The sequence below is a fragment of the Coregonus clupeaformis genome, chromosome 6 (genome assembly GCF_020615455.1).
Source record: "Coregonus clupeaformis isolate EN_2021a chromosome 6, ASM2061545v1, whole genome shotgun sequence".
NCBI lineage: Eukaryota > Metazoa > Chordata > Actinopteri > Salmoniformes > Salmonidae > Coregonus > Coregonus clupeaformis.
Genome location: NC_059197.1, coordinates 4,337,859 through 4,362,435, shown reverse-complemented (window position 1 = coordinate 4,362,435; position 24,577 = coordinate 4,337,859). Strand labels below are relative to the sequence as shown.

At 43.1% G+C, this 24,577-nt stretch overlaps 1 protein-coding gene across 1 annotated transcript in view; it reads right to left on the bottom strand.

The window, feature by feature from the left end:
* ano7 (anoctamin 7) overlaps nt 1–24,577 on the bottom strand; it is a 51,397-nt gene that overhangs the window by 18,835 nt on the left and 7,985 nt on the right. The window contains exons 4-17 of the mRNA XM_041877253.1: nt 13,758–13,909; nt 11,845–11,952; nt 11,296–11,432; nt 10,738–10,795; nt 10,207–10,317; nt 6,430–6,598; nt 5,777–5,867; nt 5,416–5,512; nt 3,329–3,472; nt 2,998–3,135; nt 2,588–2,686; nt 768–870; nt 550–661; nt 359–413 (exon numbers count right to left, since the gene is read on the bottom strand). Coding sequence (XP_041733187.1) covers nt 359–413; nt 550–661; nt 768–870; nt 2,588–2,686; nt 2,998–3,135; nt 3,329–3,472; nt 5,416–5,512; nt 5,777–5,867; nt 6,430–6,598; nt 10,207–10,317; nt 10,738–10,795; nt 11,296–11,432; nt 11,845–11,952; nt 13,758–13,909 — 1,574 coding nt within the window. The remainder of the gene's footprint in view (nt 1–358; nt 414–549; nt 662–767; nt 871–2,587; nt 2,687–2,997; nt 3,136–3,328; nt 3,473–5,415; nt 5,513–5,776; nt 5,868–6,429; nt 6,599–10,206; nt 10,318–10,737; nt 10,796–11,295; nt 11,433–11,844; nt 11,953–13,757; nt 13,910–24,577) is intronic.

Below are 24,577 nucleotides of genomic sequence, written 5' to 3'. Positions count from 1 at the left end.
TATATTATTCAGGGCGCATTTGGAAAAGATGTGTCTTCAATATGTCTTCCCTGTCAAAACAAAGGTTAAATAAAAATAACAAAAAAGGTTATTTGATCAACATTAGTAGAAGGACATACTATAATGGTTATAGGAACATTTGGAGAAATGTTCCAAATGTTTGTTTTTGATGCTTCTACAATGTGTTAACCAAACCTTCATGGAGAAAACATTATAGCCATGTCATGGGAACATCCCTGGATATCTCTGGCAAACGTTCAGGTAACGTTGCGACTACATTCTGGGAATGCAACGCTAACCAGAAATTGTTTGCTGGGATGTTTTTAAGTACATTTTAGTATGTAAGTACGACACTTACGTCCTCATTCCGTATTCCCAAAAGCTTGTAGTAGTTGCCAGGGTAACCAACAAACCTGCAAAACACAGGAGTTCACTGAGGATGAGCCATATTGTCATTGTACTGCGAGGGCCTATTTAACCAGCTGGTAAATACAGGACCTTTCAATACTTAAGGCTCATTTGTGCCTTGACGTTGTTTGATCTACTCACCTTCCTTTGAAAAAGGCAATGTAGACCGGGGAGGAGTAGAAGTTGACAAACTGGAAGATGAAGACCTTGAGAATAAACATATCCTCGTATTTGGTCTGTGTGCGGTGCATCTCTGGTGATATCACAAAGCAAATAGAATGAGCAAACATTGGCCAATAATTCACTGATTTATCTTCCATCTGCCCGACGATAGACGAGGGCCGGACTTGCTGACTCACCCCAGCGCGTTAGGACATGGGCCAGGTAGATGTAGACCCGGGAGAGCATGAGGATCACCAGCAGGTTCAGCACGGACCCTGTGAGACTGGCGATCCGCCCAGCCTGCCGAGATAGGTACAGTACTATTATGATTAAATTAATATGATTAAAATATATATATATATATATATATATATATATATATATAGAGAGAGAGAGAGAGAGAGAGAGAGAGAGAGAGAGAGCTGCAAGCAGTCATGCCGGGGTTCAAGCTTTGACCCCACAGCGCCACCATCAGGACAAAATTGGACACATCACCATAGGATGAGCTACCACGCTTGACAAATATATGAACTCAAACAGATCATGCAATATGGTTTTGATGTATCTTTGACAATTTTTTATGATGTTGACTTCTTTAACTTTTTACTGAATGGGCTAAATCAGTGTCACAAAGAGTGTTTCTTGGTCTTAAACAAATCTACTTTGAAACAAAAGTATACACCTCACACACATGGTTATTGGGTTTTAAAAAAGGACCATGTCAGCTATAGAATTGAAATGTTTTACATTTTCAGTTTGCATCCCAATATTACACTTTACATATTATACATCACAGAAGACTGAAACATAACAAAACCGTTTGACATAAAAACACAGGATTTAATTATGAAATTATGAACAATATTAATAACATTCCACCCATGAGGCCACTAGAAGGCGATTTTGTCATTTGACTGCACAAAAGGGCTACACGTCTTCTTCTCCAGAACCGCTGGACCGATCGGCACCAAACTTGGTATATAGCATCCGCGTCTTAAAACGCTATATTTTCTAAGACTCTAGCTAAAACAACATGGCCGCTATAAGCCAATGAGCTTGTATGAATGGGTTTTTCCTTTTTAACGGCGCCACCATGCGGCCAAACTGAACCATACTCTACAAGTTTGCTAGACTAGCATGTGTGCCAATTTCCATCACTCTGAGTCAAACAGATAGATAAATATGTGCCCATTATAGCGCCGCCATGTGGTCGATCTGAATATGCTCGCATATGTTGAGTCTTGACAGTGTTTGGAACATGTGTATCAAGTTTTGTTAGAATTCGAATATCCGTGTCTGATTTATATGCTTTTATGTGCCAGGTCACTTAAATGTTTATTGGTTAGTAAACATATTGCTTGACACACTGTTTGACACACTAGCCTAGAAAATATTGCGTTGCGAGACCTTGGTCCATAGATGCCATATATCAAGTTTCATGCATATCGGTCTTTCGGTGCCAGAGGAGTGGCAATTTAAGTGTTTTCACAAAATTCTAAATGGCAGAAAATCTATCATGACGGACCTTATCGGTCCTTGAGGCAAATTTGTTCCTTACCATTTCACAGGAAATTGCAGGTTAAATGTCCTTGATGGAAGAAGATGAATAATAATAATGAACGCCAACAAATACAATAGGGTTTCACCGAGCTTCGCTGCTAGAACCCAAATAATCTAGAGTCAATGTCCGCGCCCCCGCGGACATCTAATTAGCATTAAAAAAAAATCCCTATCAAAATCTGTCTTTCAGCTAGAGATATCTGGGTTTTTGTATGGGCTGCATCTCAATCCACCGCATCCGCCGATGTCGGCCTTCCGCATTTGCTGTGGAAGGTGGCAGAGCTACAGCACTGTTTGTCAGAGCAGGAGACATCCCGAAAATCTTTCTTCTCACCAAATCGTCTGTAGCGTCTGAAATGGTTTGGGCTAAAAACTAATATTTCAAAGAAAAAAAGTCTAATAACACTAGAATGATGCAACCATAGTGGATCTAGTAGGGGACTAGAAAGGGACTCACAGAAAATATCAAGAAGGCATTGTGAGATTTGTAGATGATGATGCTCAGAATCACCCGGTAAATGATGATCGCCACAACGAACATCAGCACTACGGATACCTGTGAGAGACAAAAATGCATCAATGATAAAGTTAGGACTTTTAGGAGATTCTTGATTAATAATGTAATTCATTAGTCATCAATTAATGTCTTCATAAATTGACTTCCCATCTCACATGTCATCTCTTACAGCAGGGATGGGCAACTCCAATCCTGGAGGGCCAGAGTGTGTGCAGACTTTTGTTTAAGCCCAGCACACCCAGCACACCTTATTAGACTAATTAAGTGCTAGTACTGGGCTAGAACAAAAATGTGCACCCTTGTGGGACCCCAGGGCCAGGATTAAAGAACATTGTCCTGCAGCACCTTACCATGATCAAGATGACAATGCCTCCGGTCAGGGAGCGGTTGAAGCGGCGTCGCTTTGGGAAATGAGGCTCCTCTGCACCCGTCACAGGGTTCCGCAGGGTCATGGGCGCCGTGGCAGTGAACTCTGGCCTTGGGCGCTCCTGGGTCACAAAGGATTAAACAGGAACAACATCCAAAATCTGTCATTCCTTATTTGTTCCTAAAGCTCCATGACAGAAAATCTGAAATTGTGCATCTTAGAAAGTTTTCACATACAAACTTTATATGCCTGAACTTCGGATCGATTGAGCTTTCCAAAAATAATATAATCACTGTGATCATACTGTACTGTACCTCAGTTTCCTGAAACTCTGAACAGTCCCATCGGTGGGCCAGCACTGCACTGGTGCGCTTCCAGTACTCCAGGAAAGTGACGGCCCATAGAGCCATGAAAATACTGAAGAATACCGTCCCCCCATTGTCAAATAACAGCCCTGCCTGTGAAGAGAGGATGGCCATACAGTATGTACTAAAAAGCATGGGCAGTGGGCACACATACAGTGCTTTCAGAAAGTATTCACACCCCTTGACCTTTTCCACATTTTGTTTTTACAAAGTGGGATTAAAATGGATTTCAATGTCATTTTTTGGCAACGATCTACACAAAATACTCTGTAATGTCAAAGTGGAAGAACAATTTGAACATTTATTATAAATAGAACTAATATATCTTTATTCGATAAGTATTCAACCCCCTGAGTCAATACATGTCAGAATCACCTTTGGCAGCAATTACAGCTGTGAGTCTTTCTGGGTAAATCTGTAAGAGCTTTGCACACCTGGATTGTACAATATTTGCACATTATTCTTTTTAAAATTCTCCAAGCTCTGTCAAGTTGGTTGTTGATCATTGCTAGACAACCTTTTATTAATTATTGCCATAGATTGTCAAGTAGATTTAAGCATTAACTGTAACTAGGCTACTCAGGAACATTCCATTTCGTATTGGTAATCAACTCCAGTGTATATTTGGCCTTGTGCATTAGGACCTGCTGAAAGGTGAATTTGTCTCACAGTATTTGTTGGAAAGCAGACTGAAACAGGTTTGGCCTAGTATTTTGCCTGTGCTTAGCTCTATTCCGTTTATTTTTATCATAAAAACTCCTTAGTTCTTCCCAATGACAAGCATACCCATAACATGATGCAGCCACCACCATGCTTGAAAATATGAAGAGTAGTGATGTGTTGTGTTGGATTTGCCCCAGACATAATGTTTTGTATTCAGGACATAAAGTCAATTTCTTTGCCACATTTTTTGCAGTTTTTTTTAGCAGTGCCTTATTGCAAACAGGATGCATGTTTTGGAATATTTGTTATTCTGTACAAGCTTCCTTCTTTTCACTCTGTCAATTACGTTAGTATTGTGGAGTAACTACAATGTTGTTCCATCCTCAGTTTTCTCTTATCACAGCCATAAACTCTGTAACTGTTTTATGGTGGAATCCCTGAGCGGTTTCCTTCCTCTCCGGCAACTGAGTTAGGAAGGATGCCTGTATCTTTGTAGTGACTGGATGTATTATCACTGGCCACATTAAGAAATGGAACACTAGCCACTTTAATAATGTTTACATATCTTGCATTACTCATCTCATATGTATATACTGTATTCTATACTATTCTACTGTATCTTAGTCCATGCCGCTCTGACATCGCTTGTCCATATATGTATATATTCTTAATTCATTCCTTACTTAGATTTGTGTGTATTGGGCATATGTTGTGAAATTGTTAGATATTACTTGTTAGATATTACTGCACTGTCGGAGCTAGAAGCACAAGCATTTCACTACACCCGCAATAACATCTGCTAAACATCTTTCACACATCTACCAATAATTATTTGCGAGGCATTGGAAAACCTCCCTGGTCTTTGTAGTTGAATCTGTGTTTGAAATTCACTGCTCGACTGAGGGACCTTACAGATGATTGTATGTGTGGGGTACAGAGATGAGGTAGTCGGTCAAAAATCATGTTAAACACTATAATTGCATACAGAGTGAGCCAATGCAACTGAAATTATGTGACTTGTTATGCAAATGTTTACTCCTGAACCTATTTAGGCTTGCCATAACAAAGGGATTGAATACTTACTGACTCAAGATAAGTATTCAAGACAATTCAGCTTTTCATTTGTTATTAATTTGTAAAAATGTCTAAAAACATAATTTGACTTTGACATTATGGGGTATTGTGTGAAGGCCAGTGAAAAAAAATATATATTTAATCCGTTTTAAATTCAGCCTGTAACACATAAAAATGTGGAAAAAGACAAGGGATGTGAATAAAACCCATAGAAACGTGTGTAATCACACATGTATAGGAACACATACAGCAGGTACGATCAATCATGCCATCACACATGCATGTGCACACAAACACACCTTGAAGGTGGTGCAGATGCTGGATAGGTTCCAGTAGGAACAGATGTTGCACAGAGGACACATGACAAACTCATCCCTGCTCTCACAGATCTCCCGCCTATGGGACAGAGGATAGACATTCAGAAAATGACTGAGCGCGTTACTAGAACCTTTGGTAATACAGTTGTTTACAGTGAAACCCTGTTTGAACCTACAACTGAGCAGAGTTCAACTATTAGTTATTACATGTGTTTAGGTGTGGAAACAAACACAGAAGGTTCACAACCCTGGTTGAACCCTCAACACGAAAATGTTTTGTTATGGTGGGCGAGGCTTATGAAGAGGAGGGATACGCTTGGTTGAAGTCGTCTGTCATACTCACGCTGGCGTATCAGTGACCATCAGCAAGATCCCAAACAGAAAGACCAGGGTTCCGACCACAGCTGCTGGGAGCAGCCAGCCTGTGTAGAACCCTACATGGAAGAAAGAGAGATAGTAAGCAAACGAAGAGTAATTTCTTGTGATGTGTGTTGTGTGATGTATGTTATTTGATGTGATGTAAGTCTTGGAATGATCTGTTTGCCAAGGAGCCTGTTCTTTGTTGTGAAGCAAATTTGCACATTTCTCTTCATGGGATATTTAAGCTTAATATTCTATTCTAAGACGCAGGTTGACATTTATTGGGATGAGTCTTGTCCTGGAGGCAGAACTGAGTGATTTCCGCTAGATGTGCGCCGCAAAGTCAAAATTGACTACAATGTAAATATTCATGAAAACAAAAATGAGCTTTTTGGTCTTCATTTAAAGTTAGGATTTGGCATTAGTGTTAGCAGTGTGCTTAAAGTTAGGGTTACGGTTAGGTAAAAAATCTGATTTATGACTTTGTGGCTGTGCCAGCTGGTGACCACTCTGCAGAGCTGCCTCCAGTACATGAGTCATCCCAATAAAAGCTAATCCGCTTCTAAGACGAGTACTCCTCTAAAAGCCAGACTGTCTACTTCAAGCCAACAAGACACTGCCAGTGCCAATGCTTACCCAGCCAGGCAAAGTAAAGTGCTATCTTCTCTCCATAGTACTCTCGGATGTGGTCCAGCGGCTGGTAATTCTTCCATCTGGCCCAGCGAGCCCAGTACTGGTGGAGGATCTGCCTCATGCTCAAGGACTGGGAGTCCACCGCTTCCCCATCTGGCATCTCAAATGGACCCTGCAGGGACATCAGAGGACAGAGGCAGATGGTGGCTAACTATTCAGGTTTGGGGTTACAGTCAGAGTCAAAGGTGCCATTCCCAATGTGACTTGACATTCAGTGACATGAGACGTCACAACATGTATGTCCCGTTTCTGACAATATTATGACATACATTTCAAATACAGTTTATTTTATACAGAAATAATCCAAAGACATTGACTTTGGTCATCAGAGTACCCTCAAAAACATTAGGGGCATGACACCTCTGGTTACAGTCCAGATTAATGTTAGATTTAACATTACAGGGTCCGATTTATAAGATTAGTGATATTTAGAGTTTTGTTTATCAGAAGATCCCTGGGTGTGGGAGTAATGAAATCATATGCACATACATACTGTACATACATACAGTGCATTTGGAAAGTATTCTGACCCCTTCCCTTTTTCCACATTTTGTTACGTTACAGCCTTATACTAAAATGGATTAAATTTTAAAAATCCTCATCAATACCCCAGAAATACCCCAGAAAAGACAAAGCAAAAACAGTTTTTTAGACATTTATGCAAATGTTTAAAAAAAAAATATATATATATATATACCTTATTTACACAATATTCAGTATCCTGTTTCCATTGATCATCCTTGAGATGTTTCTACAACTTGATTGGAGTCCACCTGTGGTAAATTAATTTGATTGGACATGATTTGGAAAGGCACACACCTGTCTATATAAGGTCCCACAGTTGACAGTGCATGTCAGAGCAAAAACCAAGCCATTCCTTCCTGGTCGAAGGAATTGTCCGTAGAGCTCCGAGACAGGATTGTGTCGAGGCACAGATCTGGGGAAGGCTACCAAAACATTTCTGCAGCATTGAAGGTAATCAAGAACATAGTGGCCTTCATCATTCTTAAAATGGAAGAAGTTTGGAACCACCAAGACTCTTCCTAGAGCTGGCTGCCCGGCCAAACTGAGCAATCGGAGAAGAAGGGCCTTGGTCATGGAGGTGACCAAGAACCCGATAGTCACTCTGACAGAGCTCCAGAGTTCCTCTTTGGAGATAGGAGAAACTTCCAGAAGGACAACCATCTCTGCAGCACTCCACCAATCAGGCCTTTATGGTAGAGTGGTCAGACGGAACCCACTCCTCAGTAAAAGGCACCTGACAGCCCGCTTCAAGTTTGCCAAAAGGCACCTAAAGGACTCTCAGACCATGAGAAACAAGATTCTCTGCTCTGATGAAACCAAGATTGAACTCTTTGGCGCTGAATGCCAAGCGTCACGTCTGGAGGAAACCTGGCATCATCCCTACGGTGAAGCATGGTGGTGGCAACATCATGCTGTGGGGATGTTTATCAGCGGCAGGGACTGGGAGACTAGTCAGGATTGAGGGAAAGATGAACGGAGCAAAGTACAGAGAGATCCTTGATGAAAATCAGCTCCAGAGCGTTCAGGACCTCAGACTGGGGGCGAAGGTTCCCCTTCCAACAGGACAACGTCCCTAAGCACACAGCCAAGACAACGCAGGAGTGACTTCGGGACAAGTCTCTGAATGTCCTTGAGTGGCCCAGCCAGAGCCCGGACTTGAACCCGATCTAACATCTCTGGAGAGATCTGAAATAGCTGTGCACCGACGCTCCCCATCCAACTTGACAGAGAGGATCTACAGAGAATAATGGGAGAAACTCCCCAAATATAAGTGTGCCAAACTTGTAGCGTCATACCCAAGAAGACTCGAGGCTGTAATCACTGCCAAAGGTTCTTCAACAAAGTACTGAGTAAAGGGTCTGAATACTTACAGTTGAAGTCGGAAGTTTACATACACTTAGGTTTTTCAACCACTCCACAAATTTCTTGTCAACAAACTATAGTTTTGGCAAGTCGGTTGGGACATCTACTTTGTTCATAACACAAGTAATTTTTCCAACAATTGTTTACAGACAGATTATTTCACTTATAATTAATTGTATCACAATTCCAGTGGGTCAGAAGTTTACATACACTAAGTTGACTGTGCCTTTAACTGTGATACTGTGGCTTTAGAAGCTTCTGATAGGCTAATTTACATAATTTGAGTCAATTGGAAGTGTACTTGTGGATGTATTTCAAGGCCTACCTTCAAACTCAGCGCCTCTTTGCTTGACTTTATGGAAAAATCAAAAGAAATCAGCCAATAACTCAGAAAAAAGAATTGTAGACCTCCACAAGTGTGGTTGATCCTTGGGAGCAATTTCCAAACGCCTGAATGTACCACGTTAATCTCTACAAACAATAGTACGCAAGTATAAACACCATGGGACCACGCAGCTGTCATACCGCTCAGGAAGGAGACGCGTTCTGTCTCCTAGAGATGAACGTACTTTGGTGCGAAAAGTGCAAATCAGTCCCAGAACAACAGCAAAGGACCTTGTGAAGATGCTGGAGGAAACAGGTACAAAAGTATCTATATCCACAGTAAAACGAGTCCTATATCGACATAACCTGAAAGGCCGCTCAGCAAGGAAGAAGCCACTGCTCCAAAACCACCATATAAAAGCCAGACAACGATTTGCAACTGCACATGTGGACAAAGATCGTACTTTTTGGAGAAATGTCCTCTGGTCTGATGAAACAAAAATAGAACTGTTTGGCCATAATGACCATTGTTATGTTTGGAGGAAAAAGGGGGATGCTTGTAAGCCGAAGAAAGCCATCCCAACCGTGAAGCACGGGGGTGGCAGCATCATGCTGTGGGGGTGCTTTACTGCAGGAGGGACTGGTGCACTTCACAAAATAGATGGCATCATGAGGAAGGAAAATTATGTGGATATATTGAAGCAACATCAAGACATCAGTCAGGAAGTTAAAGCTTGGTCGCAAATGGGTCTTCCAAATGGACAATGACCACAAGTATACTTCCAAAGTTGTGGCAAAATGGCTTAAGGACAACAAAGTCAAGGTATTGGAGTGGCCATCACAAAGCCCTGACCTCAATCCTATAGAATATTTGTGGGCAGAACTGAAAAAGCGTGTGCGACCAAGGAGGCCTACAAACCTGACTCAGTTACACCAGCTCTGTCAGGAGGAATGGGCCAAATTTCACCCAACTTATTGTGGGAAGCTTGTGGAAGGCTACCCAAAACGTATGACCCAAATTAAACAATTTAAAGGCAATACTACCAAATACTAATTGAGTGTATGTAAACTTCTGACTCACTGGGAATGTGATGAAAGAAATAAAAGCTGAAATAAATCATTCTCTCTACTATTATTCTGACATTTCACATTCTTAAAATAAAGTGGTGATCCTAACTGACCTAAGACAGGGAATTTTTACTAGGATTAAATGACAGGAATTGTGAAAACTGAGTTTAAATGTATTTGGCTAACGTGTATGTAAACTTCAACTGTATGTAAAAAACTTGTTTTTGCTTTGTCATTATGGGGTATTGTGTGTAGATTGATGAGGATCATTTAAAAAAATCAATTTTAGAATAAGGCTGTAACGTAACAAAATGTGAAAAAAGTAAAGGGGTCTGAATACTTTCCGAATATACTGTACATGCATACATACAGTACATACAGTACATACAGTACATACATTATATATACAGAACATATGGTATGTCTATGGAGGACACTAACCTCATGCAGGGGGTAAGCAGCAGAGAAGGCATTCTCGCTGAGCAGCCTTTCGATTCCCACCTCTCCTCTTTTTAATGCCCCATAAGGCGTCCGTGCTAAAATCTCATACAGCTAGGTCAGACAAAGGAATGTGTTGTACTGTCAAAGTGAGGAAGTCTATTATTCTACTATTGTAGTGTCAAATACATCAGATGTGTTTATCACATGTCCATTATGACCTCCTCTTTGTATCTGGCATCTGACTAGTAAATCAGGGTAATCATTTGGCACCAAATGGAAGAAAACGGACGGAAATAGGGAGCGACTACCAATAACTGTTTAATTTCTTTTTCCGTTGCAAAATGCTTTGAAATGGTTTCCATTGCCTGCCCTAATGAACTCAACCCTGAGCTCAGATAGAGAGTTACCATAAGAGTAGAGAGATCCACATTTGTGTGAATGGCTTTGTTTCCTTGAAATACCGTGTTGGTGATACTTTTACTGCAAGATACTGATCCAAGTTGAAGAATCAAGTTGAAATGGCAAACTCACTACTTGGTGTCTTTGGGTAGTCTTGAAGAACGTCTTCTTATTCTCACTGCCCAGAAACCTGTAGACACAGCCAGGTGGTCATACATACTGTATGCATATTGCAGGCTTTGAAGTTAAATATTGGATATACTCCTCTGTTGCCTAGGTCCCACCTCTCTGTAGCAACACCTGCAACTCAAATGCAACACTGTGTGTTTAGACTCAATGTTGAGGCTGGGTCACCTCCAAGCCACTGCCAGTGTTTATTTCCCATGCATTTTACACCCTTTAAGCCTGAATGTACACATCATGCCTTTTCACCTTCGGGCAAAACAGCATGGCCTGAGGGAATAATACTTTATAGAAGTGGTTTTCTTTGTACAAAACCAGTAAAGTGGTTTTAAAACTGGACTAGTATCTTGCTGGGAAAATCCAAAAAGGTCATACAGTTTTTACCCCCCAAGTCAGGTGTTTTAATTTAATTGTTTCAGGAAGATATTTAGTTGTGGAAATGCAAAGCATTTAGTGTGGTTTGAATGATAGCAGCTGCTAAGCAAAGCATTTAGGATTTTAACGTACCTCTCCAGTTTGTTGGTGCGAAACTGGCAGGTGTAATAGTCTGGGGGCAGGTTGGGCACGTCTTGGCTCATGAGGTTTGGGATTTTTGTTTTCTCTAGCATCCTCTCTGACCAGTTGTAGTTTGGTGTGGTTACCATCTGAGGAAGATGCAGCACCGTTATGTCCTTGTGTCTCATTTGTTTAACTTTGTCAACATGTGAGATTAAGCACCCTAAAGCAAGAGTGACCAACCCTCCTCCTGGAGAGCCACTGCGTATGAAGGCTTTTGCTTACCCAGTTGCTGTTCTATCAACTGGACCTTGATTAGCTGAATCTGGTGTGTTAGAACACGACTGGAGCAAAAGCCTGTTCAGTAGTTCTCCAGGAGGAGTGTTGGCTAGTGAATTGAAATTCATTCATGAACTCAACGTTTCTATGTGCATTTTTTTCAATTCAATTCCTGAATTGACTGAATTGAAAGCTGAATTGACCCTAACACCTAAGGTCTTAAACTCCTTTGACGTGACAGGAGAGTAGAAACACAAGAACTGAGTCAACTGACTGACTGACCTGCAGAGGGACCCGGAGACTGATCTCCTCAGCGTAGTAGCAAAGGACACTCCAGGGGGCGCTCAGGAGCACATAGGAGATTTTCTTCTTAGCTTGAAGAACTTCCCTCTAGCGGAGAACCAAAAAGGAAAACAGAAATCACTGACTATGCATGTTTATTGGATACACCAATGATTTATTTCCACTGATGCTGGACGATAAAAATATTATAGCGTAATACAAACTAAACGTTTATCACACTTTTTACATTGTTTGTATAATATAATTATATGGTATTATGCACCGATATTATACTGAACAAAAATATAACAAAACATGCAACAATTTAAAGATTTTACTGAGTTACAGTTCATATAAGGAAATCAGTCAATTGAAATACATTCATTAGGCCCTAATCTATGGATTTCACATGACTGGGCAGGGGTGCAGCCATGGGTGGGCCTGGGAAGGCATAGGCCCATCCACTTGGGAGCCAGGCCCACCCACTGGGGAGCCAAGCCCAGCCAATCAAAATGAGTTTTTCCCCACAAAAGGGCTTTATAACAGACAGAAATAATCCTCCTTTTCATCAGCTGTCCAGGTGGCTGGGCTCAGACAATCCTGCAGGTGAAGAAGCCGGATGTGGAGGTCCTGGGCTGGCGTGGTTACACGTGGTCTGCGGTTTTTAGTCCGGTTGGACGTAATGCCAAATTCTCTAAAACGACATTGGAGGCGGCTTATGGTAACAACAGCTCTGGTGGACATTCCTGCAGTCAGCATGCCAATTGCACGCTCCCTCAAATCTTGAGACATCTGTGGCATCGTGTTGTGAGACAAAACTGCACATTTTAGAGTGGCCTTTTATTTTCCCCAGCACAAAGTGCACCTGTGTAATGATCATGCTGTTTAATCATCTTCTTGATATGCCACAGCTATCAGGTGGATGGATTATCTTGGCAAAGGAGAAATGCTCACTAACTGGGATGTAAACAAATGTATGCACAATATTTGAGAGAAATATGCTTTTTGTGCGTATGGAACAGTACTGGGATCTTTTATTTCAGCTCATGAAACATGGGACCAACACTTTACATGTTGCGTTTATATTTTTGTTCAGTATATACAGTACCAGTCAAAAGTTTGGGCACACCTAGTCATTCCAGGGTTTTTCTTTATTTTTAATATTTTCTACATTGTAGAATAAATAACACATATGGAATCATGTAGTAACCATGGCTACCACAGCATTCTACAGCGATACGCCATTCTATCTGGTTTGGGCTTAGTGGGACTATCATTTGTTTTTCAACAGGACAATGACCCAACACACCTCCAGGCTGTGTAAGGGCTATTTTACCAAGCTGGTTGAGAGAATTCCAAGAGTGTGCAAAGCTGTCATCAATGCAAAGGGTGGCTATTTGAAGATTCTCAAATATAAAATATACTTTGATTTGTAATATACTTTGAACACCTTTTTGTTTACTAGATGATTCCAAATGTGTTATTTCATAGTTTATGTCTTCACTATTATTCTACAATGTAAAAAATAGTACACATTTTGACTGGTAGTGTATGTGGTAGCTTGTTGATTCAAGCACCAAGTAGAAAGGGCTAAATTAATTACTTGTAAGACAAGCTCTCTGGAAGCCGTGTAAATATTGATAAAGTCTTTCTCTTTCTAGCTGAATCCTGGAGCGTGCAGCTCAGAGAGGAACCATGACTGGTATGGGAGCAGTTGTTTATCATGGGTGATGTGTCGTTTATTGGGGCAGGAGTTTTTCCAGATTACATGACCTGATCAGGAAACACTCTGGGCCCTGGTCATAGGCTAATAACTATGGGCTATAACTAGGGCTCAGAGTTTTTCCTAGTCTGGTCATAAAACTCAGGGCTCTAGTAAATGTAAACGACCCTTTCCCTTATTCCTCGCTCACCATCTCCTGGTCAATGCCGGCTGCTTGAAGTCTTGACAGGAAATCTTCCCTCCACTTCCTGTGTGAGTCTTGGGTGGCGTGACTTGACTTGTCTTTCTCTGATGCGCCATTCTTCAACACAGCTAAATTCTCTTCCCAAACTAACACAAAGTCTGTGGGACACAGGTGTATACCTGGTATTAACATGTGCATATATATACAATTGACATTGTAATTACCAATAGGGCTTAGGCTCTGCTCAGCATCTTTCTCTGAAGCGCCATCCTTTAACACAGCCAAATTCTCCTCCTAAATTAAGCACAAATTCTATGGGACCCAGGTATATACGTCATATAAACATGTGCATACTGTACGTATACCCCTTCATGCAGTGTACAATTACCATTGTAATTACCAATAGGGCTTAGGCTTGGCTCAGTAAACATTCAATCTTTTTGTCGAAAGATTTAAGAGAATATATCAATATTTGCACACAAAAATATGCAAATTTTATTGTCAGTGGTGTGTTTCCATCAAACTGGATTGTTGCGAATACAAAGCTGTTCATAATGACGTAGTCCACATAAAAAGCACTTTGTCTTATAACTTTTCATTCACCGAATAAAAAACAGAAGTTCTATGTGTTTCCATCCCATATTTAACTCTGTTGATGGTTTTGGCACAAAAAACGTTGCAACTAACAGTAAATGTGGCCACTATGGTCTTGGCACATGTGCTCTAACCAACAGCTTGCAGATACAGTGCAGAGGGTACATGATGATATTATGGATAGGAGCGAGATCATTTTTATTTGTCAATAAAAATGGCAGCCAAGCACTGATCATCATGTCACCAGCATACAATTAAGACCCTCAATATTTATATAAAATTAGCATCAAGCTCATCACTGTGCACTTTCACCACCCTGTGAAGATCATCATAAATTATTAGATCTGTAGCCTAATAAACTGTGCATGCTTTTCCAAGTCTCAGTGGGCGTAGTGAGCACACAACATATGGTTATTCTGTGAACAATTGCATACAAAATGATGGTAATTTCAGGGGCGCAACTTTGGTTTTAGAAGTGGAGGGGGGGACATAACCTGGTGGGGGGTCTGGTTGTCCTCCCTCTGATTGTTTTTGGGCATCTAAAGATAATTTCCTGTATTTCTACACAATCTAACTTTTATTGTAAATAAGAACATCATGTGTTTCTAAACACTTCTACATGAATGTGAACGCTACCATGATTATGGATAGTCCTGAATGAATCGTGAATAATGATGAGTAACAAAGTTACAGACGCACAAATATCATGTCCGTCCTCTGTAGCTCAGCTGGTAGAGCACGGCGCTTGTAATGCCAAGGTAGTGGGTTCGATCCCCGGGACCACCCATACACAAAAAAATAAAAATAATTATGACTGTAAGTCGCTTTGGATAACAGTGTCTGCTAAATGGCATATTATTATTATTATCATACCCCCCCAAAAAAGACTAACCTCCCCTGTTAATATCATGGGGGGTTATTTAGAAACATATTATATAATTATTTACAATAAAAGTGACTCCAAAATGACAAAATACATAATTTACCATTCATTTCTACTGGGCACAAAATAATCAGAAACACAACCAAAACAAACAGCAAACGCATCCCATTTGTAGAGTCACAAGATTAATGTAGTCATTGCGTGCTATGAATATGGGACTAAATACTTAACTTTTTACTACTTTAATACACATACAAGTGTATTTGTCCCAATACTTTTGCTCCCCTAAAATAGGGGGACTATGTACAAACAGTGCTGTAATTTCTAAGCGGTTCACCTGATATGGATGAAAATACCTTCAAAATAAACCTGACAGTCTGCACTTCAACCTCATAGTGATTGTACCATTTCAAATCCAAAGTACTGGCGTACACAGCCAAATGAAAGCTGATAGTTTGCACTTTAACTTCATAGTCATGGTTAGATTTCAAATCCAAACTTTTGGAGAATAGAGCCAAAAGAAGAAAAAATTACAGAGGGCACTGTCATTCATATCACAGGCCTAATAGTACTGTAGTACTGTTTTTACTTGCACACAATATAGCTGGACCACCCCGTCCTGCCCCTAGGGGTCCACCGCCCTGCAGTGCCCCAACACACCCTACTCAGCTTTAGGATCTTAGTGAAACATTCATTATTGATTTCAGGTGTGTAAGGCCAAGGCCAGAGTGACAACCCACAGGACGGCAGACCCCCAGGGCCAGGACTGAGCGGCCCAGAAGCTAGGGATGACCTAAATAGGTATCTCCCTGACGTGGGCATGTTTTCAATACAGACTCCTTTCGTCTTACAGCATTCCATATAAGGCATCCAGAGGCATCCAGACCTTATGAAAGTTGCACAGTACACCCTTAATCTTGTAATAAATCAAATCTAGTGATACATACAGTTGAAGTCAGAAGTTTACATACACTTAGGTTGGAGTCATTAAAACTTGTTTTTCAACCACTCCACAAATGTCTTGTTAACCAACTATAGTTTTGGCAAGTCGGTTAAGACATCTACTTTGTGCATGACACAAGTACTTTTTCCAACAATTGTTTACAGACAGATTATTTCACTTATAATTCGCTGTATCACAATTCCAGTGGGTCAGAAGTTGGAAAATTCCAGAAAATGATGTCATGGCTTTAGAAGCTTCTGATAGGCTAATTGACATCATTTGAGTCAATTGGAGATGTACCTGTGGATGTATTTCAAGGCCTACCTTCAAACTCAGTGCCTCTTTGCTTGACATCATGGGAAAATCAAAAGAAATCAGCCAAGACCTCAGAAAAACAATTGTAGACCTCCACAAGTCTGGTTCATGCTTGGGAGCAATTTCCAAACGCCTGAAGGTACTACATTCATCTGTACAAACAATAGTACGCAAGTATAAACACCATGGGACCACGCAGCCGTCATACCGCTCAGGAAGGAGACGCTTTCTGTCTCCTAGAGTTGAATGTACTTTGGTGCAAATCAATCCCAGAACAACAGCAAAGGACATTGTGAAGATGCTGGAGGAAACAGGTCAGAAGTATCTATATCCACAGTAAAACGAGTCCTATATCGACATAACCTGAAAGGCCGCTCAGCAAGGAAGAAGCCACTGCTCCAATACCGCCATAAAAAAGCCAGACTACGGTTTGCAACTTCACATGGGGACAAAGATTGTCCTTTTTGGAGAAATGTCCTCTGGTCTGATGAAACAAAAATAGAACTGTTTGGTCATAATGACCATCGTGGGAGAATATCCAACCTTCCAATTAATGGCAATGCATTTCTTAGCCGCTATAAATGCTAGGTTACACAGTTTCTTCTGATAAGTCTCCAGTATTAACATTTCCAAGCAAACAAAAACAGGGAGAAGGGAGAATCTGTAGACATGCTGAGATAAAATAACACACTCTTTGCCAGAATTCAGCCAGCCTTCACAAGAGCATAACATATACAAATGTGTCCCTTTTGTGTTTTACACCTCCAGCAGAGGAACTACATTTCTGAGTGCATGATATTCAGTTTCTTAAACTGCCGTAATTTATGTCTGAGATTATATGAACATGACTGGGCATTCATAAATATCTGTATCCATTCATCATCATCAATAGTGTCTCCCACAAATATTTGTTTTACATGTTTTGTGTCATCGGGAAAAGCCTCTATCAACCCAGTTTGGAAACTTTAGAGGTTTGTCAGACTGCCTTAAAATAGTTTCAATCTTTGAAGCTTCTGGCTTGTCGAGTTTTTGCTGTACAGAGAGAAGAGTGTTGCATCCTCAGTGCTGTCACAGACTGATCTTCCCTGGTTGCCTGACCCTGCTGAGACACCTGTCACCATCTGATCCTGCTCAGATGAGGCAAGACAAATAATTACCTTGGTGTACATTTATACATTATATTATCCAAGAATAGAATCAATGGTTCAATAATTGAAATGACTATTATTCCCAGATCCCAGACTGTAGCCTACCCATCAACTCAAGATGGCACTTTGTATCCATTCACTGAATGTTATAATATGCTGCAAAATGCACCTGAGCTCTGTAGACTGGTCTTCCCTGGCTGTCTGGCCCTGCTGGGACACCTGTCACCATCTGATTTAATTTACGTCTGTTAAAACGGGACAAAACAAGGCTACAAAACATTTCCATACACACAACAGCTGTTAGATACTGCTACCTGACAGATAGCTAGAGGCTAGAACTGAACTAGCTGTGGTAGCTTCAGACAGAACTTCAGTTGAGAGGGGATGAAACATTAGCTAACGTTACATGTCAGTTACACTACTAGCTCAGCACTGAGAATCATTGTTTTCTTTTCTGTTAAGTCAAACAGCAGTTACCTTGCCAGCTACATAAGACAAATAAAGACTAGGCAGTTTCTGCTCTGTTTGCTTTTACAACTCTGAGAAAAAGCACAATGCACACAGACAACAGCTGCCTCTGTTCGTAAGCTCTGTGGTGTCCGCATGGTCCTAAATCTAGCCATTTGAAAACACCAAACAGCCTACCCAACCGCTCTGAGGTGTCCTCATGTTCCTAAAGCAAACCGATGCTGGCTTTTGTATCACAGTGCAATGATAAAACTGTGGGGGGTTAAAAAAATGCAATTTCAGAATGTGGGGGGGTCATGTTTGCTTGCTGATAAAGGAATGTTGAGACAAGTTTGAATGTTCATATGCTCATTGAAAATGACTATCAAACAACAATGGAACATCATTGGGTGGATCTCATCTTAGAAACCATGGGATTTGGTAAATGTTTGCCATCAGATCTAATGATTTGCCTGGACTGACTCATCATTGAAACAACATTGTTACAAATAGCCAGTGTTCGTCCAGGGTAGGGGAGGGAATGGCCGGCAGGGGATGTATCTCAGTTGGTAGAGCATGGCGTTTGCAATGCCAGGGTTGTGGGTTCGATAAAATAATGTATGCGCTAACTGTAAGTCGCTCTGGATATGAGCGTCTGCTAAATGACGTAAATGTAAATGTAAATGTTGTAGTGGTCTCGGTCTCGAGTCCGGTCTGGAGACCACATATTGAGTGTCTCGGTCTTGTCTCGGTGTCGGAATCATTTGAACTCGGTCTTGACTTGGTCTCGGACAGTGAGGACTAGTAATTTCTTCCTGAGACCAGCCGAGACCAGCGGAGTAAAAAACGAATTATCATCAGCTTCCATTCAGTCAGCGCCAAATATATACACTCCTTTCTTGAAACATTAATACAGTACCTTAACAGCCTTTATATCTATTATAGACATGTTTGCGCAGTGGTGAACCTATAGGCCTTCAGTGTGTAACAGGTTTGTGATTCTGAAAGGACAGCAACCGTAATACCAGCGCACTCAGGGCCAGTTGTGTAGCGGAGACTATTGTTTCTGTATGATATGTTAGACTAAATAATAAAGACAGACCCAAATGTCAAGTTCAATAGCCACGTTCAAGCATTGTATAGGTCCCTACATACAGGGTTTGGGGAACAGCCCAGCTAGTCGATTACCTATCAACTAGACGCCGTAACAACTATACGCTGGTATAAGCCATATACCCACTTTTCTTTCAGTGGGCATTGCATATACTCACTTCTGAATCCCTACTGCTGCGTATCAAAGTAGTGTAGTGGAGGTATACGGTTGATCAATTATGTAGTACAATAGAGAAATCATGCACAAAGTAGCCTAAACAATCACAAAGCACGTGAAATATTTTCACATGCGCGCCGCACACATAGCCTAGTTTCAGCGGAATATCATCTGCAGGCAGCAAGTGTGTGCAGTTCTCAACTGGTGTTGACATGGAGCAGCTCACAGAAGAATGACATCGGTAGCCGATAGGGTAGACGTTTCAACTGATGATATCTACCAGTAAATGCTAACTAAGGCAACAACGGGTATGCAAACTAGGTATTGAATACATTTAGTCCGACGTGTTGGTTAGTAAACTATTTGTGATGCGCAATTGTCATCATGCACTGTTTGCATCAGGGGCGTAGACATGGATGGACAGAGGCCCACTCACTGGGGAGCCAGGCCCTGACAGGCCCACACAATCAGATTGATGTGGTTTAAGCATTGTTTTGGACTTTGACCATCACATTTATTTTTATTTTCTTCCTATAAAGAAGAAAAGTGATTTTGAGAGTGAAAATCTGAAAAATCTATAGGAAAAAAAAACAAAAAAACATGGGAAAACAGAAGTATTTTTCACAAAGGGTGCCTTTCCTTCGCTGGGCGGGCCGTTTGGGAACTTTTTTAGTATACCCACTTCTCCAGGCACCACTACACCACTGCATAGGGCCGATGGAAAGAGCAGTCACACACAGCATGATGTTAAGGTTAAGCAGTCCATAAATTCTGACATAATAAGCCAGTAGGTGTCACGACCCGGTGCAACAAACAGTCACTAATAATTGTCAGAACCCAGAGGATGAGGCAGACACAGCAGTACTAGAGATGGTGGTTTAATTAAAGAACAAAATCTTCAGGCAAAGAAACTAAATCCACAATGTCCAAAAATAAAGCCAAGAGGCACAAAGAGGAAAACCTCCAAAAAACAAAAGAAACTCCACAAAGTGGTAAAAAACAGCAGGGAAAAACAAACCTCAAAAGACTACTCAAACAAAACACAAGAACTAAACCAGAGAACCTCTGGAAAATCCCACCAGAGAAATATCTATATAAAACAAGGCTAGGGCTGGGGCTGGGTGCTAACTACAAACACTGAGCAAGGAACTGAGGAACACACAGGGTTTAAATACTAACAAGGGAATGACCTACAGGTGCAAACAATAATTAGAGCAAGAAAAACAAAAGGTACAAAAAAGGTGCAATGGGGACATCTAGTGACCAAAACCCGAACAGTCATGGCCAAAACCTGACAGAATCCCCCTCCTAGGAACGGCTCCTGACGTTCCTACCAGCCTTCTCAGGGTGGAGGGCCCTGAACTGACGAATGAGGTCAGGGTCCAGTATGTCCTTGGCAGGAACCCAGGAGCGCTCCTCGGGACCGTAGCCTTCCCAGTCCACCAGATACTGCCAGGACCGCTGCACCCGGCGGGAATCCAGTATCCGGTGGACGGTATAAGCCGACTGGCCACCGATGACACGGGGCGGAGGGGGAGGTCTGCCTGCCGGGATAAGGGGAGAAAAAACAACAGGTTTTAATAAAGAAATGTGAAATGTTGGATTGATCTTAAGGGATCTGGGTAAGTGCAGGCGAAAAGTAACGGGATTGACTCTCCTGGCAATCTTAAAGGGACCGATGAACCTCTGGGACAGCTTGCGAGACTCCACCCGTAGTGGTAGGTTCTTAGTTGAGAGCCATACTCTCTGGCCGGGGTACAGGGTAGGACCGGGACGGCGACCTCTGTTGGCTTGTCGTTGGTACTGCTGAGAGGAACGCAGAAGATTAAGACGTGCCTTCTTCCACGTAAGCCGACAGCGTCTGATGAACTTCGAGGCTGAAGGCACTCTGACTTCTGCCTCCTGGTCCAGGAACAATAGAGGTGCATAGCCAAACTGACACTCATGCGGGGACATACCAGTGGAGGAGGAGCACAAGGTGTTGTGCGCGTACTCGGCCCAAACAATGAAGGATGACCAAGTGGACGGGTTGTTGGAAACCATGCATCTGAGGGTGGTTTCCAGCTCCTGATTCATCCTCTCAGTTTGGCCATTGGACTCGGATGGTACCCTGAAGATAAACTGGCCGTGGCCCCTATGAGTTGGCAGAAGGCCTTCCAAAACCTTGAGGCGAACTGGGGACCTCTGTCGGAAACCATATCTTGCGGAATCCCAAAGACTCGGAACACATGGTTAATCACCAACTCAGCTGTTTCCTTGGCAGAAGGTAATTTGGTCAAAGGAACAAACCTGGCCGCCTTTAGAAAACCTGTCGATGATGACTAGGATCGTAGTATTACCATGGGACGGAGGAAGGCCAGTAATAAAGTCCAACGAGATATGGGACCAGGGTCGGTGGGGAATAGATAGAGGGTGAAGGAGTCCTTGAGGGCGGAGGTGAGAAGATTTGCCCTGGCAGCACACGGAACAGGCCTTGATGAAAGTGGCAACGTCTTCTTTTATGGTGGGCCACCAGAACTTACGCTGGATGAACTCCAAGGTGCGGCCTACGCCCGGGTGACAGGTGAGGCGAGAGGAGTGCCCCCACCGAAGGACTTGGGACCTTGCTGCCTTGGGAACAAACAACCGATTAGCAGGACCTCCTCCAGGGCCCGGTTCGATGGCTTGAGCTTGTTTCACGGTATCCTCCACTTGCCACGAGATCGGAGCCATGATCTTAGCGGCCGGAAGGACAGTCATGTCAGTATCTTCTCGAATGGCAGGAGAGTAGATTCGTGACAAGGCGTCCGGTTTGAGATTCTTCGACCCGGGTCTATAGGTGAGGATAAACTGAAATCGGCTGAAGAAAAGAGACCATCGAGCTTGTCTGGCGTTCAACCGCTTCGCCTGCTGGATATACTCCAGATTCTTGTGGTCCGTAAGCACTTGAAACGGTTGAGAAGCCCCCTCGAGCCAGTGTCTCCATTCCTTCAATGCCATCTTAACCGCTAGGAGTTCACGATCCCCCACATCGTAATTCCTCTCGGCCGGGGTAAGCCGGTGAGAGAAGAAGGCGCAAGGATGAAGCTTCTTGTCTTCACCCCTCTGAGACAGGACAGCTCCAACCCCAACCTCTGATGCGTCTACCTCCACCACAAAAGGTTCATCCGCCGTTGGTAGTGTCAGGATGGGAGCAGAGAGGATGCGCTGCTTGAGTCCTTGGAAGGCCGTCTCAGCTTCTCTTCCCCACAGAAACCTTGTGTTGCCACCCTTGGTTACCGCCGGAGAGAGGGCTGCCACCGAGCTGAAGTTCTTGATGAACTTGCGGTAAAAGTTGGTGAAGCCCAGGAAACGCTGAACTTCCTTAACGGACTTGGGGGTGGGCCAATCCGCTACCGCCTCTACCTTCTTGGGGTCCATCTGGACTCGTCCGGGTTCCACTATAAATCCCAGGAATTGTACTCGAGAGGAATGGAATTCACACTTCTCCGGCTTAACGTACAAATGGCTGTCTAGGAGGCGTTTGAGCACTTGTCTGACATGCTTAGTGTGTTCTTGAAGGGAGCTCGAAAAGATGAGGATTTCATCCAAGTAAACAAACACAAAGATGTTAAGCATATCTCTAAGCACATCGTTTATGAGCGCTTGGAACACAGCCGGAGCGTTGGTCAGGCCGAAGGGCATCACCGAGTATTCGTAGTGACCAGTAGGCGTGTTGAAAGCGGTCTTCCACTCGTCCCCGGGTTTGATCCGCACAAGATGGTATGCGTTCCGCAGGTCAAGCTTAGTGAAGACAACTGCTTCCTGGAGCAGCTCAAAGGCTGTGGCCATAAGGGGTAGCGGGTAGCGGTTACGGACGGTTATGGCATTGAGTCCCCGGTAGTCGATGCAAGGTCGTAATCCACCGTCTTTCTTGGCCACAAAGAAAACCCCTGCTCCCGCCGGCGAGGTAGATGGACGCATGAGGCCTGCTGTCAGAGCGTCCTTGATGTAGGTATCCATAGCAGCTCGTTCGGGAGGAGAAAGGGAAAAGATCCGACCCCTGGGAGGGCAGGTCCCCCAGCAACAGGTCGATGGTGCAATCGTAAGGTCTATGGGGTGGTAGTTTGGTGGCCCTCTGTTTGCTAAATACCAGTTTGAGGTCATGGTAACACTCGGGAACTCGGGACAAGTCGATGGATTCTAGAGACTCGGAAGGAGAACTCTGGGAACTCGGGAAGATACAAGTGGCTTGGCACGTAGGACCCCACTGCTTGATAGTGCCCACAGACCAGTCGATGTGAGGGTTATGGCTGTGAAGCCAGGGATAACCAAGGACGAGAGGAAACTCGGAACAGGAGATCAGATGAAAGTTCATCACTTCCTGGTGTTGGGAAACTGAACGTCGTAAGGGGGTAGTGGCACGAGTGACAAGTCCAGATCCCAAAGGACTTCTATCCAACGTAGTAACCCTTATGGGGTCACTTAGAGGTTCAGAAGGAACGCCATTCTCCTTCGCCCAGATCCCATCCATGAAGTTACCTGCGGCTCCAGAGTCTACCAAGGCTTGAAGAGAAAACTCGTGGTCGTCCCAGGAAAGGGTAACTGGAATGAGCAGGCGGGAGTTGGATGGATGGGAGGAGGTTATGTTTCCCGTTACAGTCCTCCCAGGCCTGCACGGGAGAGTGCGTTTCCCTGGAGCCCGGGACACGTGGAGCGGAAATGGCCCGGTTTGCCGCAATATAGACAGCATCGCTCCCTCATCCGGCGGTCTCTCTCAGCCTGGGAGATGCGTCCAACCTGCATGGGTTCTGGTGGAGCCAGCGAGGATAAAGGTGGAGACTCGGAGCTGGAACCGATAGGAGCTAGGGTGAGCGGTCTATGGTTTTGTTCTCTCTCTCAGACGCTGGTCTATGCGTGAAGCCAACTTGATAAGGGACTCGAGGTTGTCCGGTGGTTCCCGAGTGGCCAGTTCATCTTGGATGGTGTCAGAAAGACCCTTCAAAAAACACACCGTGAGCGCCTCGTCGTTCCAGCCACTTGCTGCTGCCACAGTGCGGAACTGGATGGCATAGTCCGTCACGCTGCGCCGACCTTGGCGGAGAGTCAGGAGCTGTTTGGCTGAGTCAGGGCCGTTGGTAGGACCTTGAAACACTCGCTTGAATTCTTCAGCAAAGGTAGAGTAGCTGGCACAGCAGGGACTTTGGGCATCCCACACAGCAGTAGCCCAGGCTAGGGCCTTTTCCGACAGCAGGGTGATGATATATG